The sequence below is a fragment of the Aegilops tauschii genome, chromosome 1, assembly GCF_002575655.3.
Source record: "Aegilops tauschii subsp. strangulata cultivar AL8/78 chromosome 1, Aet v6.0, whole genome shotgun sequence".
NCBI lineage: Eukaryota > Viridiplantae > Streptophyta > Magnoliopsida > Poales > Poaceae > Aegilops > Aegilops tauschii.
In genome coordinates, this window is record NC_053035.3 from 398,000,169 (window position 1) to 398,014,863 (window position 14,695).

Here is a 14,695-nt window from a genome sequence, read left to right on the forward strand (position 1 = left end):
GCCAATCCCCTCCAATCCTCTTGGGGAGAGGATTAACCGAACAAGCCCTAACTGGAGTACCCGGAGCTGCTGCACCAGGTGTATTTCCCGAAGACTTACTCCAATACAGAATATATCCCTAAAAGATTTCGGTTGGAGCTGGCATATGCCAAACATGAATACCATCTGAACTCCTGATGCTACTGATATAACACCTGGCATGTATACCCAGTCCTGAGTGAAAAAGACACCGCAAGCATGATCCTTATCAACAAAATAGTCACGCAATAAATCAACAAAACCCAAAGTCATTCCACGTTCCCGTTGCAAGGGAGCCAACGTGGGCAATCATCTGTGGAGGCCAGACATACACCCACAAGCAAGATTGCAATAGACATATCTCGGCAAATGCTAGGCAATAAAAGATGCATCAGGCAAACACAGGCTAATAACGATATAGAGATAGATAGATAGATAGCAATGGCACTTGCAGCCAATGTGTATGTACAGCAAAAGACCAGGCCACATAAATAGCAGCGATCTAAGTTGATGGTCGCCATGTTCGCCAACACTAGAGAGCACACCTAAAAGGCTTCTAAGACTAGTATGTACAGGCAAGGATAGATAAGGCTGGTGTGGCGGGGCACCCTCTGCTTTCTTCCCCTCCTATCATCAGCTCCACACCCGATCATGTTGTAAGTTTAGCGAGCCGCCCACATCTACGTATCTTGTTTCCCTACATGATAATACTTACAAAACCACGCGCGAGTTTCTGCTGCGTGTGGCGCGGGCAGCCAGCGTCAGTATCTGTTTCCAGTCAGGACAGGTGGAAGGACCCCTGCCCCTCAGTAATCGCGTAGAGTAGCTTCTCCCTCATCCTTTCCTGAAGGGCAAAAGGCTTGGTGTTAGTACACCAATGTACGGTAACTTTCAGGAAACTCAAACGTATAGTAACTGGAACTGACTACTGCAAATAATCATGCCAGAAAAGGCATGTTCAGAATGCCAATTACTACTGACTTGGATGTGCGCTTCATAGTCCATAGTTTCTTTTAGCTTATAAGTGTTACATCAAGACATTAAAGCGCTTATCTTAATTAATAAAAATATTAATAAGAATAGAAGTAAACTAATCTACCAAGATGTTCTCAGTTTAGGTAGCAGAAAGGTAGAGAGCTCAAACCTTAGAGCAGTAGGCAGGTAACTTAAGATAGTTAGCGCAAGTCATCACACTTGGCAGATCATCATCAGCATCGTTGTTGCTATGCTGTTAATTGTATAGCACAAGTTAGCAATCTAGTAAAAAGTAACTGATAGAGAGATAGAGAGGTAGCTTTAAATTGTGAAAACAGACCTTCCTGACAACTGTCAAATTTGGATTCAGTGCAGCCAGACCGCCTGGAGGGAGCCGAGGTGAACCAGTTATAAATTGCAAGAAAGCTCTGCGTTCATGGCATCCAAACTCTTGTATGATCTCTAACAACTGCAGCGCATTAAGATTTCTTGTTATGGTACTTAGATACTATTTTTCTTGGAAAATGGAACTTCAAAATGTATCTACTAATAAAAGACTTACATTAAGGACTGCAGGACTGCTGGAGGTGTAGCCATGATCAAATTTTATGTGATCCACAAGTTTCACAAACTGTTCAGAAGCAAGGTGTCAATAACGAAAAAACGAATATTTACAAGAAAATCAACAACTTCCAACAAAAGTAATCTTGTTCGACACAGTGTAATCTTGTTCTCCGCATATTTACAAGAAAAGGCACATACATCCCAGTTATCTTGTTCTCCGCAGAGTAATCTCTCCAGCTCATCCTCTGAGAATGCCCGAAGTGTGCTTAGTGAAAATACCTGCAAAACCCAGTGTAAGTGTAGCACAACAAATTGGATTTTTTAAACTACGAGCAGTAAGAGACAACACCAGAGAAGAGTGAAAAATGTATAATGAGAAGTGAAACATCGAGTTCATGTCACCCTATTGGCCCCATGTGAGGTTCATGAGTTACAAATCAAAGCAACCTAGCGCCTATATACACCTGAACAAACAGATGAGGAAGCTCTGGTAAAAAAAGGACGAAGGGCGAGTCAATCGCCAAATCAAAATGATTGCCATCAGAAACAGTTAGAAGTGTATACATATTGGATTAAGACTACTTAAGAAATAGTACATAGGGTTATTAAATGAGGAATTGCTTTTGCATTGTCTAATTAACGCATTACTGCCAAGTTCCTCCGAGGATAAAAGCGCTAGTAGGAAGCAGCAAATTTGCAACTTTGTCAAAGAGTGTAGAACACATATAAACTACGAACTGTAGAGCCATGATAGCTTCTAGGTAATGCATCCTACACGCACTCCACATTTTGTGAACTGGGACAACCCAACCATGGTGTAACTGAAAAGCTGTCATTAGTTACACACAAGTATAATCATATGAGAGCAGCACCATGATATAGCATACCTGACTGAATCCTGACTCAAAGGCCTCCAGCTGTCTTGTGATTCCACTTTTAACTGTTGCCTCGACAACAAAAGAAACATATTCTTCCAAATTCTCACCAGTTACCTGAAAATAACTTAAGTAATTTAGGGAATACTTTAATCTGCTGCGAACCCGGCAACGGAAAGTGGCACGGTCATATCACTTACATTATCTGAAGTACCCTCTGAAGAAAGCACATATTCTGGATACCCTGGGACAGCAAAGTCAATAACAAGATCCTCAATTTTACAACCTCGATAAGACAAATCAGATGTGCTCTGGCATTCCCTTGTCGAACATGATTCTAAATATTTCCTTTGACAAGTAAGCGCTTTAAACTCCATAAGGGTCATTGCCAGTTCAGGATCAAATGAATTGATATCATATATATTAAGCTCCTATCATAGTAAAGACTATTAGATCGACAAACAGAAGAAAGCATAATAAACATGATATATTTCCGAGAATATAGGACCCAAAATACCTGTCCTAGGATAAGCTTGTAAAATGCTTTGGAAAATGGAATGTCAAGAATTCTGCCATCCTTAATTGCCTTTGCGAGAACCTGACCAAGGAGGTGAAACCTTCTATTTACTTCCGAGAAGGAAGCACAGTCTACAGAAGCAGACCACGGTCGAGGAAACAGTCCATTAGGCGCGACCACAGTCCGGGAACCAATGTGAGCATTGTTGGTGCCAGCTTCACAAGGAAGCTCACCCCTCCACATGCCTAAACCAGACTTCTGAAACTCATGACTTATCAACGTATAGAACTCCATTGTAGGACCTAAACCTGTACCTACTTCTTCTTCATATTCTACTTCAAGCAGTGCACTACTCTTAGCATAGGAATGCATCATTTTCGCAGCTGAAGCCAGTATATCATCACGATCAACTTTGAACTTTTTCCGTGAAATGGGTGAACCTCTTTCTGTTGATATATTGCTACCACTTGTATCTATCAAATGACCACGTTGCATTGATGAAGAACCAAATGCTGTCAGTTGGAAATACTTCCATCTTGCCTCAAAGGAAAATAAGAAAGGGCACGCAGACATCAGTTCAGTGCACCATAAAGGCAGACAGCGAGACCTTAAAACCAAGGGATCATGCATCTGTTGCTCCAGTTTATCTGTCAATTTAGCACTAACAAACTCCTGCAGTGGAACTGAAGAAACAGAAGGCTTCAGATCATCAAGGTCAGTTAACTTCCCTTGAGCAAAAGCATGGTTTCTCTCATTAGACACGAGGTGAAACGAGTATCGGTTTAATCCTTCTAAAACTTTCAGCATAAACAATATGTCATACAATGAATTTGATCTATCAAGTTTGCAAGGGATCTTCCCAAGCAACAAACTGCTGAAGAAAGGGAGTGCTTGCCACATTAAACCAGTTTTACTGTCATTTGTTGATATCGCTGCATTAGAAAGGTTCTCAGGAGAATCATCTTTTTCTGGATTTGCAGCTGTTCGAAATGTTATGTCATGCACACTGCGCCAAAACTGGGTGTCCAAAATTACATCAGCTCCCGCATTGATCTGATCTTGCAGGATTGATTGATATAGAGTAACAGATCGGTCAAGCTCTTTTCCTTTCAGGCTAAATACCAGTTTCGGCTGTACAGCACAATCAGTCCCGGTCGACTTGTTTCGTTCTGGTTGACCTCCAGCTGCACATCCATTATGGTATTGAGGTTACCAGAACAAGAGACAGGTTGCAAATTAGAGAATAACAGCTAGTAATTAAGTCAAATCTAGACACACACTCACCGGAAGATGGCGACCCTTTCTTCGAGCATGGTTCTACAGAAGAATCTTGATTTTCTCTGATGATACCCTGAAAAGGAGCAATTCTAGTCTTAAAACACGGAAACCTAGAAGTATGAACAGCGATAAACTGTGGATTTATTGGATAATTCTTTCCGGTATCAACGGGTATGTATGAAGTAATAGCCAAACCATGCATAACCTCTACGGCACTAAAAGAAAGTTATAAATATAAGCAAGTTAGCACTCAGCCTATTCATATTTCAATATATCCCAACTGTTAATGTTTCTTAAGATTGCAAACAGAATAATACCTCTGATGAAGGAGAAGATTCTGGGCTGGAATCTCTTTCCTGAGGGTCATCTTCAGCACATCTGCTCTCGAAAGCAACACTACTAGGTGGTGATTCAGTATTCTGATCACTTGTGCATGTACTGACTTTGGGCCACAGAAATTGTTCAATAGAATGCAAGGAAGAAGAGATTTCCAAATTCACAGAATTATCATAGCTTGATAAGTTTGTTTCATCTTCATCCTTCTTGAAACGTACTCGGATACATGGACTAATTGTTGAGTGGCGAATAGGGATATCAGAAATATTGTTCCTTGGCTTGAAATTGTGGCTCATTATCACTGGGAAGTTGTCAAGAGAAGTAAGAGCATTCTGCAGTTTCCTTACAAGTAGTGTCAAGAGCATATCACCCCAACCTTGCTCCATTCTTGAGAAACAAATCCGGGCAAATGACTGAAATCTTTTCAGCACAGCACAAAAATGTTCAGCATTGTAATCTTTAAGATTGTCATCCACCTGAAGGTATTTGCCGTTAGACAGGTAATTTAACAAAGATTTGACCAGTCCACTCTCAAGGAATTCAAACGTCGTCATTGTTTCTCCTCCGTGAAGCTCCATCATCACCTCGCTCAAAATGGTAGACAAGTGTTCTTCATTTTGAAGACTGTCTTGGTTTAATGACTTGTCAGCAGAGTCATTTAGAACTGCACAGCAAGTTTTGAGCTTCTGCAAAATCTCTGTTAACCCCATCTCTGAATTCACTGCTTCAGCTGTAAAGTAAGTTGTCTTCACATGTCTTGCGAAATTAAAAAGGTTCCCCTGCCCAATCCTACAAGCCCTTGTTTCAGCAGATTCAGATTGGCGGGAATCAAATGCATAGCAGAAACATGTAGGTTTATTTCTTATAACAGGTTGATTTTCTGACTGCTGAGTGTCATCAGAGAGAGGGGGGCTGGACTTTGAGCAATCCTCTTGCATAAGAAGAGCCTCTACTGCATTGACAACACCTTCTTTGATAAAAGATCCAAGGTAAGCATCCGGAAGTTTTTGCATGAGAATCTCGATAATCTTCAGTGATGAGATTAGCACATGATGATCCTTCCGGGACAATAAACCAGCCAAGAAGCTGTCACATAATCACAGAAGTAATATATTCATTTAGACTCAGACAATTAACGAGTTCAGTGAAAATGTCTATCAACTGTTATGCAAGGAATGCAGCCCTTCTTTTGCAGGTCGTGTTTACCTTGATATGTATGTTTCCTTGAGCAACTCTTGAAGCATTTCAGGTTTACTGAAGTAACAGATGTTATTTACAATTGAAGAACAGCCATAGCAAATGTACGAATTTGCACCAGAGTTGACTGCCTGCACAAAACAACATACTCACTTCATATTTCAGAGCAAGAGCATCCTTAATGAGCTGTTAGTTCGTTATTATGAACAGACCTTGATCAAGATAGGAAGGATATCCGTAGAGAACTGACACAAGAACCCTGGTTCATCGACAATTATTTTTTCTTTAGCAAGTACTATATAGGTGTCTTCAACATCTCTTGCAGCAGAAGGAATAAGCTGGATTGCTAATTTCAGAGCTTCATTAACCTGGTAGGATCAAGAATTAAACTATCAAATCACTGGTTGGCAGCTAGTGTGAACTTCAGGGCTGCATGTTGGTGTAAGAAGAGGGATCAAGGGATGTGATCGGACAAGTTCTACTATTATAGTTACTTATTTATTGATCAATGAAAATAATGTTTCGCTTGTTCGGAAGTGGAAAGCAGTGCTTATAATACTCCCTCCGGTCCTTTTTAGTCTGCATATAAGTTGTGTCTGAAGTCAAAGTATCTCTACTTTGACCAAACTTATAGAAAAAAGTATCAGCATTCATAATGCCAAATCAATATTGTAGATGCATTATGAAACGTAGTTCCGTAGTATATATATTTGATATTATAGATATTGATATTTTTTAAATAAATTCGGTCAAACTTTGCAAAGTTTGACTTGACACAAATCTAATACGCAGAGTAAAAGGACCGGAGGGAGTACAAGTTAAGTCACAAAGAAATGGATAGGACAAATTCACAATAATGGTAGCATAACTTATAAGATTACAGCCCAGTTCTTTTGGCTGCTTCTCCTAGAATCTTGAAACCGTATTTTTTTGACAATCCTAGAGGTCCAATTCTAAAGATTCTGGGAGAATCAGACAAAAGAACTGTGCCTACTAGTTCTTTTCTAGTAAATATACTGATCAACTGAGCTTGGTGCATGTATTAGTATTACTACTGGTAACGGCAGCCTCTGCTCATGTAGGTTATGGACCACCTGATGTTGAATTTACCAAGAAACAGAACTATAGAAATATGGACTGGCAGTAAAGAAGCTATTAAGCAACCAACCTGGTTATTTTGGTTTTCCGAAGGCAGGTATGGCATCCCATGGGAGAGATCTGAACTGACCAAAATCCCCCTTATGGTGCTACCAACATTCAACTCAAAGAGAGACTTCACTGCCACAAGTGAAGTACAGGCTAGCTTAGCAAGAAGCCCGATCAAGTTCTGCAATCACAACAAACTACAATCAACTCCCTCAAAGACATACTCATGATACGCATAGAAGGTCAAGGGGAAGCATACACTGCAAGTTGATGGGTTAAGGGAAGTGAGCCCGCTGGCGTTGATCAAAGGAAGGACCTTCTCTACCAGGCCCTGGTGGCAGAGCTGGTCAAGAAGCTCCACTGAACCACTAAAAGAGTCTACAATGCTTATCAAGCAAGTTGCAACCTTTTCAACAACCTGTGATATTATATCACCTGAAACATTAGCAGAGCACTATGTACATGCCTAATACATGCAAACTCGGTTAAATTAGTGGGCAACAATACCATCTTGTCCTCAGACTGCAGTAGATTACACAGCATTGGGATCGAATCCATCACAAACTGGGAGCAATCTGCTGGGACCTTCTTACAGGCATTTGCAACAGCCGAGACAGCAACCCTCTGAACCATCCAAGCAGGCATCCAATTAGCGAATGCAGTAGATTCTCGGCACCAAAAGATCGAATATCTGCAATTCTAACCTGAATACTTGCAGAGAAGAAGTCAATGTATGCCAGCACGGCAGTTATCATGCCTGCCTGCAAGCACTGCGCCGGCTGCCGCAGCGATATCTTCTCAAACGCCTGCAAGCACTGCTCATACAAACAGAAGAAGCGTGATTGATCGCGTAAAGCGCTTGGTTCAGTTCAATGTGATGGTCTGGCCGGGTTTTCAGGGCTGCTCCGTTACCTGCTCGGCCACATCAAGGTACTCGATCGCGAGGAGGCGGGAGCAGAGCACGGGGAGCAGGCCGTGGCGGACGACGGCGTCGGCGGCGCGTGGCATGGCGTCGCAGAGGTAGGTGATGGCGCGCACGGCGAGCAGCATCTCGTCGGGGCTGGCGACCTCAGCGCCGGCCAGGCGCACGAGCGCCCGCGCGGCGGACTCGACGGGGAAGTAGCCCCCAGCGTCCTCGGTGCAGAAGGAGAGCGCCTCGCAGAGCTCCGTGAGCGACGCGAGCAGCGCGCCTCCCCCGGCGCCCTCCGAGGCGACGGCCGCCACCATCCGGCGGAACTTGCCGCTCCCGGGCCCCCCGTCCCCATCGGACTCACACGACGACCCGCCATCCCCGTCCCCGTCCCCATCGTCTCCGTCCACATCGGCATCGGCATCGGCGTCGGCCTCGGCGGCGTGGCCGGACGACGAGGTGTCCATGTCGGAGGCGGCCTGCTCCGGCGGCGCTGGCACGGCCGCGGCCACAGCGGCGGCGGCGGAAGTCGAGGGCTCGGCGGTGCAGGGGCGCTTATCGGCGGGGGGCTCGGCCTCGCCGGAGCCGCCGGGGTCGGAGTCGGGGCGCTTCCGGCAGCGATCCATCGGCGCGCGCGCTTACCTCAGGCCCCCGGGCGCGGACGTAAGCCAGCAGCACAGCGGCAGTCCTCGCTCCGTCCCAACAACGAACACGATCGATCGGAGAGGGGAATCGGGGGGGATATGAGTTGAGAGACGTGCGGGGTGGGGAGGGGGGGCGGGTTTTAAGTCTGGTTTACCCCTCTCCCCCTCTATCTCGATCGATCGGGTTTAAAATCCGGGAGATTTTTAACCGATTTGGTGCGGTTTCTGGGGGAGATTCCCCGTGTTTATCTGGGAGTTCCGCACCGCCATTGTGTGCGCGGAGGGAGGGCGGGTGGGTGGAGGGCAGTAATGGAACTGCGCGCCGCGGCCTGGGCTGGGCTTGCGGTTTGGTTTGGTTTGGTTTGGTTTGGGGTTTGCTTTTGGACTTTTGGTGTAGCGTCGTCCATTGGCGGGGCGAGGCTTACCTGGGAAGGCACTGCCCGTGCGTGCTTTGTTAATTGCGGATTACGTGGAGGCCGGATGGATAGATAGGCTCCGGCTCCGAGCGAGGACGGGGTTTCTTCGGATGCTTTAATTAGGTCGCTTTATATCATCCCTAGCAGATCTAGTAAAAGGCTAAAAAAAATTAAATTGTTTGTATTGCTTACCACGTATGTCACGTGGTGGTAAAAGGCTAAACGGTAAAAGAATCATATTTTACAGTTTTGGACGAAAACAATTTCATATCCCGCAAAACGGCCGGTACTGGAAAAAAAATATCCAAGTCCCTAAAACAAACCGCGTGCCCGTGATATATCTATCTAGTCCCCTAGTTTACCTAGGGTTTTCCAGTCCTCTCGGCGGCCCGCCGCCCTGAGTTCCTCCTGTCAGTAAAGACAACCGATCGCGCTCCCTTCAATCCCCATCGACCTCCTCGCATCACTAGGACTGCCCCAAGTCCTTGTTTGTGTCTCTGGTTGCTGAGGCTGAAGGTTCCCCTTCAGGTGATAGATCAAGACTTTGTGTGAGATGGCTTTTTCTGCGGAAGGATCGAGATCGAAGAGCCTGGTGGATGAAGATCCAAGCAAGCTCCTGGAACTGTGCATTTGCAGGATGACGAAATTGACGAACTAATCTGGGAAGATGAAGTTGATACGACCGAGGAGAAGCCGAAGTGGCTAGCCTTGGCGAAACTGCTGACGGAGAAAAGCTTCAGTCAGAGTGCGCTGATAGGAGACATGCGAGCGGCATGGACCCTGCTCAGGAGGTAGTCTGGAGGAGGATAAATCCAAACCAGTTCTCAATTCAGTTCAATTGTTTGGCGGATTGGAATAAGATGCATCAAGGACCTTGGGATCTCAAAGGTTGTGCCCTCTTGTTGATTGAATATGATGGCTTTACAAAACCTGAGAAAGTGAAGCTAGATCGACTTGAGACGTGGTGTCAGATCCGCAAACTCCCTGACGGGGTTCTGAAGAACAAACCTTTCCTTGAAAATCTTGTGAAACGCATAGGTGAAGTGCAAGAAGTTCATATTACACTTCCTAACGGATTTGTGGCGAGTTCATCCGTATCAGAGTAAAGCTTGATGTAAACAAGAAACTCACACGATTTGTTGGATTCACAGTAAAAGGTGAGATGGAATTCTATCAAGTTCAGTTTGAAAAGCTTCCCGTTTTCTGCCACGCCTGCGGGAAGATGGGACACTGGCATGAGGAGTGTGGTACTGGGGAACACAACAAATCAAAGTTTGAATGGGGATCTTTTATCATGGCTCCAAGAAGGGGGAGAGGTGGTGGTCGTGGTACTGGTGGTGGCCGTGCTTCCGGTACTAGACGTGGATACATGGGTGAAAGAGGAGGTGGACGGTCAGGCAGAGGCATGGAGGGGAGGTTTGGTGACAGGGCTTGGCGCTGGAACTATGACCCTGCCATGAATCAATATGGTCATGAGGGTATGGATCTTGATGAAACTGGTAAGGAAGGGAACAAGTCGGATGACGGTAAAGCTATTGTGGTGTGCAACACGGAAAATCAAACCTTGCTAAGCAAACGGCAAGCTGAGGATAGAACAGTAGTGCCCCCAAGTTCTGGATTACCTAATGGGGTGGGGTGGTTGCAAACACTGTAGTTCAATTTGAACCAACACCTTTAGGGATCTCAGTGTTCAGAAGCGTTCTCGATAATTGTAATCTCTCTGGTGTTGGTTTTGTGGGAGAAAAATTCACATGGCATGGGGGGATACGTGAGCCGCTTGACCGGGCTCTCTCAAATGATCTATGGAACGAGAAGTTTGGATCTACGGTTCTACGTAATCTTGATTATAGCAGGTCCGACCACCGTCTTATACTCATGAACCTTGATGAGGGGCTGATATGGATAATCATGGACCATCAGTATTGCGTTTTGAGGCCAAGTGGTTGAAAGAGGTTTAGTTTAGGCATGTGGTGGAAGAGGCCTGGGAACAGGCGGGGGCCAGATTTTCAAATGCTAGTTTGGCGGGAAAACTTGCATGGGTACATGTTTACTTGCATAAATGGGATCGTACAATTTTGCAAAAAAGAAGAGGATCAAGTCAGCACAGAAAGAACTAGAACAGGCTATCAGTGGTACTTTAGATGACCAAAGTGTCAAGAGTGAGAAGGAACTAGCTGCTGAAATTGAATGGTTACTTGAGCAAGAGGAGATACATTATGCACAAAGTAGAGTGGATTGGTTAAAGTTTGGAGACAGAAACACTGTTTATTTCAAGAATTTTGCCTCTACTAGACGTAAAAGAAATATGATCAAGAAACTGAGAGGGGATAACGGGGTCAGGTTGGAAGGGAGCACGGCTCTAAACCCACATATATCACATTATTTTGAGGGGCTTTTTGCCTCGGATATGAATGGAACCGATCCTGACTTACTTAACAAGGTGACCCCGCAAGTGTCAGATGCTATGAATCGCTCATTATTGCAGCCATATTCGGCTGAAGAGGTGAAAAAAGCTCTATTTTCCATAGGAGACATGAAAGCTCCGGGTACAGATGGCTTGCATGCGATCTTTTTTTTAAGTGTTGGCATCTGTTGGGCGACTCGATGACAGGAGAAGTTTTGGATGCTATCAATAACAAACAAATCCCTGAAGGTTGGAATGACATTGTGATAGTTCTCATGCCGAAAGTGGATGATCCAGAATTAATTACGCAATATAGGCCCATCAGCTTGTGTAACGTGTTGTATAAGGTAATATCCAAAATGATCGCTCTACATCTTAAACAGGTGTTGGATGATATTATTTCTCGAGTACAGAGTGCCTTTGTTCCTGGAAGACTGATTACTGATAACATATTGTTGGCCTATGAAAGTATCCATGCTATTAAAAATAAGAAGGGGAAATGGGGTTATTGTGCGGTAAAGCTGGACATGCATAAAGCTTATGACTGAGTAGAATTGCAATTCCTACAGGATATGATGATTCAATTAGGTTTTCATCAAGAGTTTGTGGAGCTTCTAATGGCGTGTGTACAATCTATAAAATATAAGGTGAGGTTTAATAATCAAGAAACAAACTCTTTCACCCAGAGAGGGGGCTTTGCCAGGGAGATTCTCTCTCCCCATACCTGTTTCTGATTTGTGCTGAGGGCTTATCTAGTTTGTTGTCTCATAAAGAGGAGGTTCGTGGCATAGAAGGTTTCAGGGTTTGCAGAAATGCACCATCAGTTTCCCATTTATTATTTGCTGATGATTCCCTTGTCCTTATGAAAGCAGATATGAATAATGCAACCTCATTGAGATAGGTACTGGAGCTGTATTGTGCAAGTTCTGGACAGCTTGTGAGTGAAGCAAAATGCAGCATATAGTTTAGTAATGTAAGTGTTGAAACAAAGGCCAATATATGTACTGAACTAAATATTATGTCAGAAGCTCTTTCTGACAAGTATTTAGGATTACCTGCAATGGTGGGAGTAGACTGAAGTGACAGTTTTGTTCATTTACTCGAAAGGATCATTGCTAGGCTAAAAAGTTGGAAGGAAAAGTTTTTATCCATGGGGGGGAGGAAATTTTGCTAAAAGCAGTCATGCAATCTATTCCTGTCTTCGCTGTGTCTATTTTCAATATCCCCAAGAAATCATGTAAGGAGATGATTGATGCAATGTCTGAATTTTGGTGGGGTGGCTCTGAGAACACAAAACATATGCATTGGATGGCTTGGTGGAGGATGTGCATTTCCAGGAGGGGTGGAGGTATGGGGTTTCGTGATCTACATTCTTTTAATCTAACAATGCTAGCAAAACAGTCATGGAGACTTATCTCTACTCCTGATTCATTTGTGCACAAGTACTGAAATCTAAACATTTCCCAAATTGTTTATTACTCAAACTGGCCCAAAGAAGGGGTCCAACTTTACCTGGCAAAGCATTGTGGCGGGTCCGAACACTTTCCGAAGAGCACATGCATGGCGTGTTGGTACGGGTGAGATGATTAATATTTGGGAGGATCATTGGGTGCCAGGTAGTCCTTCTCGTATGATACAGACGCCAAAGGGGAATATTATGCTACAGTATGTAAACGAGCTAATCAGTCCGGTTAGTGGTCTCTGGGATGAGGTGTTGTTGAGAGATATATTCTCTCCCATTGACGTTGACAGAATTCTTAAGATTACACTAAGTGAACACGTAGGAGATGTTGGAAATATGCCCTGGAGGCAATAATAAAATGGTTATTATTATATTTCCTTGTTCATGATAATCGTCTATTGTTCATGTTATAATTGTGTTATCCGGAAATCGTAATACATGTGCGAACACATAGACCATAACATGTCCCTAGTGAGCCTCTAGTTGACTAGCTCGTTGATCAATAGATGGTTACGGTTTCCTGACCATGGACATTGGATGTCATTGATAACGGGATCACATCATTAGGAGAATGATGTGATGGACAAGACCCAATCCTAAGCATAGCACTAGATCGTGTAGTTCGTTTGCTAAAGCTTTTCTAATGTCAAGTATCGTTTCCTTAGACCATGAGATCGTGCAACTCCCGGATACCGTGGGAATGCTTTGGGTGTACCAAACGTCACAACGTAACTGGGTGGCTATAAAGGTGCACTACAGGTATCTCCGAAAGTGTCTGTTGGGTTGGCTCGGATCGAGACTGGGATTTGTCACTCCGTATGACGGAGAGGTATCTCTGGGCCCACTCGGTAATGCATCATCATAATGAGCTCAATGTGACTAAGTACTTAGTCACGGGATCATGCATTACGGAATGAGTAAAGTGACTTGCCGGTAACGAGATTGAACGAGGTATTGGGATACCGACGATCGAATCTCGGGCAAGTAACGTACCGATTGACAAAGGGAATTGTATACGGGATTGCTTGAATCCTCGACATCGTGGTTCATCCGATGAGATCATCGTGGAACGTGTGGGAGCCAACATGGGTATCCAGATCCCGCTGTTGGTTATTGGCTAGAGAGGTGTCTCGGTCATGTCTGCATGATTCCCGAACCCGTAGGGTCTACACACTTAAGGTTCGATGACGCTAGGGTTATAAGGAAGGTTTGTATGTGATTACCGAATGTTGTTCGGAGTCCCAGATGAGATCCTGGACGTCACGAGGAGTTCCGGATTGGTCCGGAGGTGAAGATTTATATATGGGAAGTCATCATACGGTCACCGGAAATATTCGGAGGTATACCGGTATTGTACCGGGACCACCGGAGGGGTTCCGGGAGTCCACCTGCCCCGGAGGGCCCTATGGGCTATAGGTGGAAGGGAACCAGCCCCTAAGTGGGCTGGGCGCCATCCCCCTAGGGCCCATGCGCCTAGGGTTGGGGGGAACCCTAAAAGGGGGCGCCCCCTTGCTTGGGGGGCAAGCCCCCTCCCCCTTGGCCGTCGCCCCCCCCTCTAGATCTCATCTAGAGGGGCCGGCCCCCTTCCCCCTTTTCCCTATAAATAGAGGGGTGGAGGGAGGGCTGCAGCACCACATCCAAGGCGCAACCCCTCCCCTCCCCAACACCTCTCCTCCTCCGCGTGAGCTTGGCGAAGCCCTGCCGGAGAACTGCCACTCCACCACCACCACGCCGTCGTGCTGCTGTTGGAGCCTTCTTCCTCAACCTCTCCCTCCTCCTTGCTGGACCAAGGCGCGGGAGACGTCACCGGGCTGCACGTGTGTTGAACGAGGAGGCGCCGTTGTTCGGCGCTTGGATCGGAATCAACCGCGATCTGAATCGCTACGAGTACGACTCCCTCATCTGCGTTCTTGTAACGCTTCCGTCTCGCGATCTTCAATGGTATGAAGATGC

General features: G+C 45.2%; 1 protein-coding gene across 1 annotated transcript; it reads right to left on the bottom strand.

The window, feature by feature from the left end:
• Positions 1-428: 428 nt before the first annotated feature.
• LOC109762352 (E3 ubiquitin-protein ligase UPL4) lies at positions 429-8,781 on the bottom strand. Its single transcript, XM_020321193.4, has 17 exons — positions 7,819-8,781; positions 7,611-7,721; positions 7,414-7,530; positions 7,166-7,324; positions 6,929-7,087; positions 5,973-6,128; positions 5,770-5,891; positions 4,545-5,649; positions 4,234-4,300; positions 2,950-4,133; positions 2,633-2,863; positions 2,445-2,549; positions 1,756-1,836; positions 1,556-1,624; positions 1,334-1,462; positions 1,163-1,246; positions 429-862 (listed from the first exon to the last, which is right to left on the bottom strand). Exons 1-17 carry the CDS (start codon positions 8,440-8,442, stop codon positions 797-799), a joined length of 4,569 nt encoding a protein of 1,522 aa, XP_020176782.1. The 5' UTR covers positions 8,443-8,781; the 3' UTR covers positions 429-796.
• Positions 8,782-14,695: the final 5,914 nt, after the last annotated feature.

Excerpts from the sequence above, each read along its gene's own strand:
- LOC109762352 (XM_020321193.4), bottom strand. The coding sequence starts at position 8,442 with ATGGATCGCTGCCGGAAGCGCCCCGACTCCGACCCCGGCGGCTCCGGC. Across the intron at positions 5,892-5,972 it reads TCCTTCCTATCTTGATCAAG|GCAGTCAACTCTGGTGCAAA; the intron begins GTCTGTTCATAA and ends TGTTTTGTGCAG. Across the intron at positions 863-1,162 it reads TACCTGCCTACTGCTCTAAG|GAAAGGATGAGGGAGAAGCT; the intron begins GTTTGAGCTCTC and ends TTTGCCCTTCAG.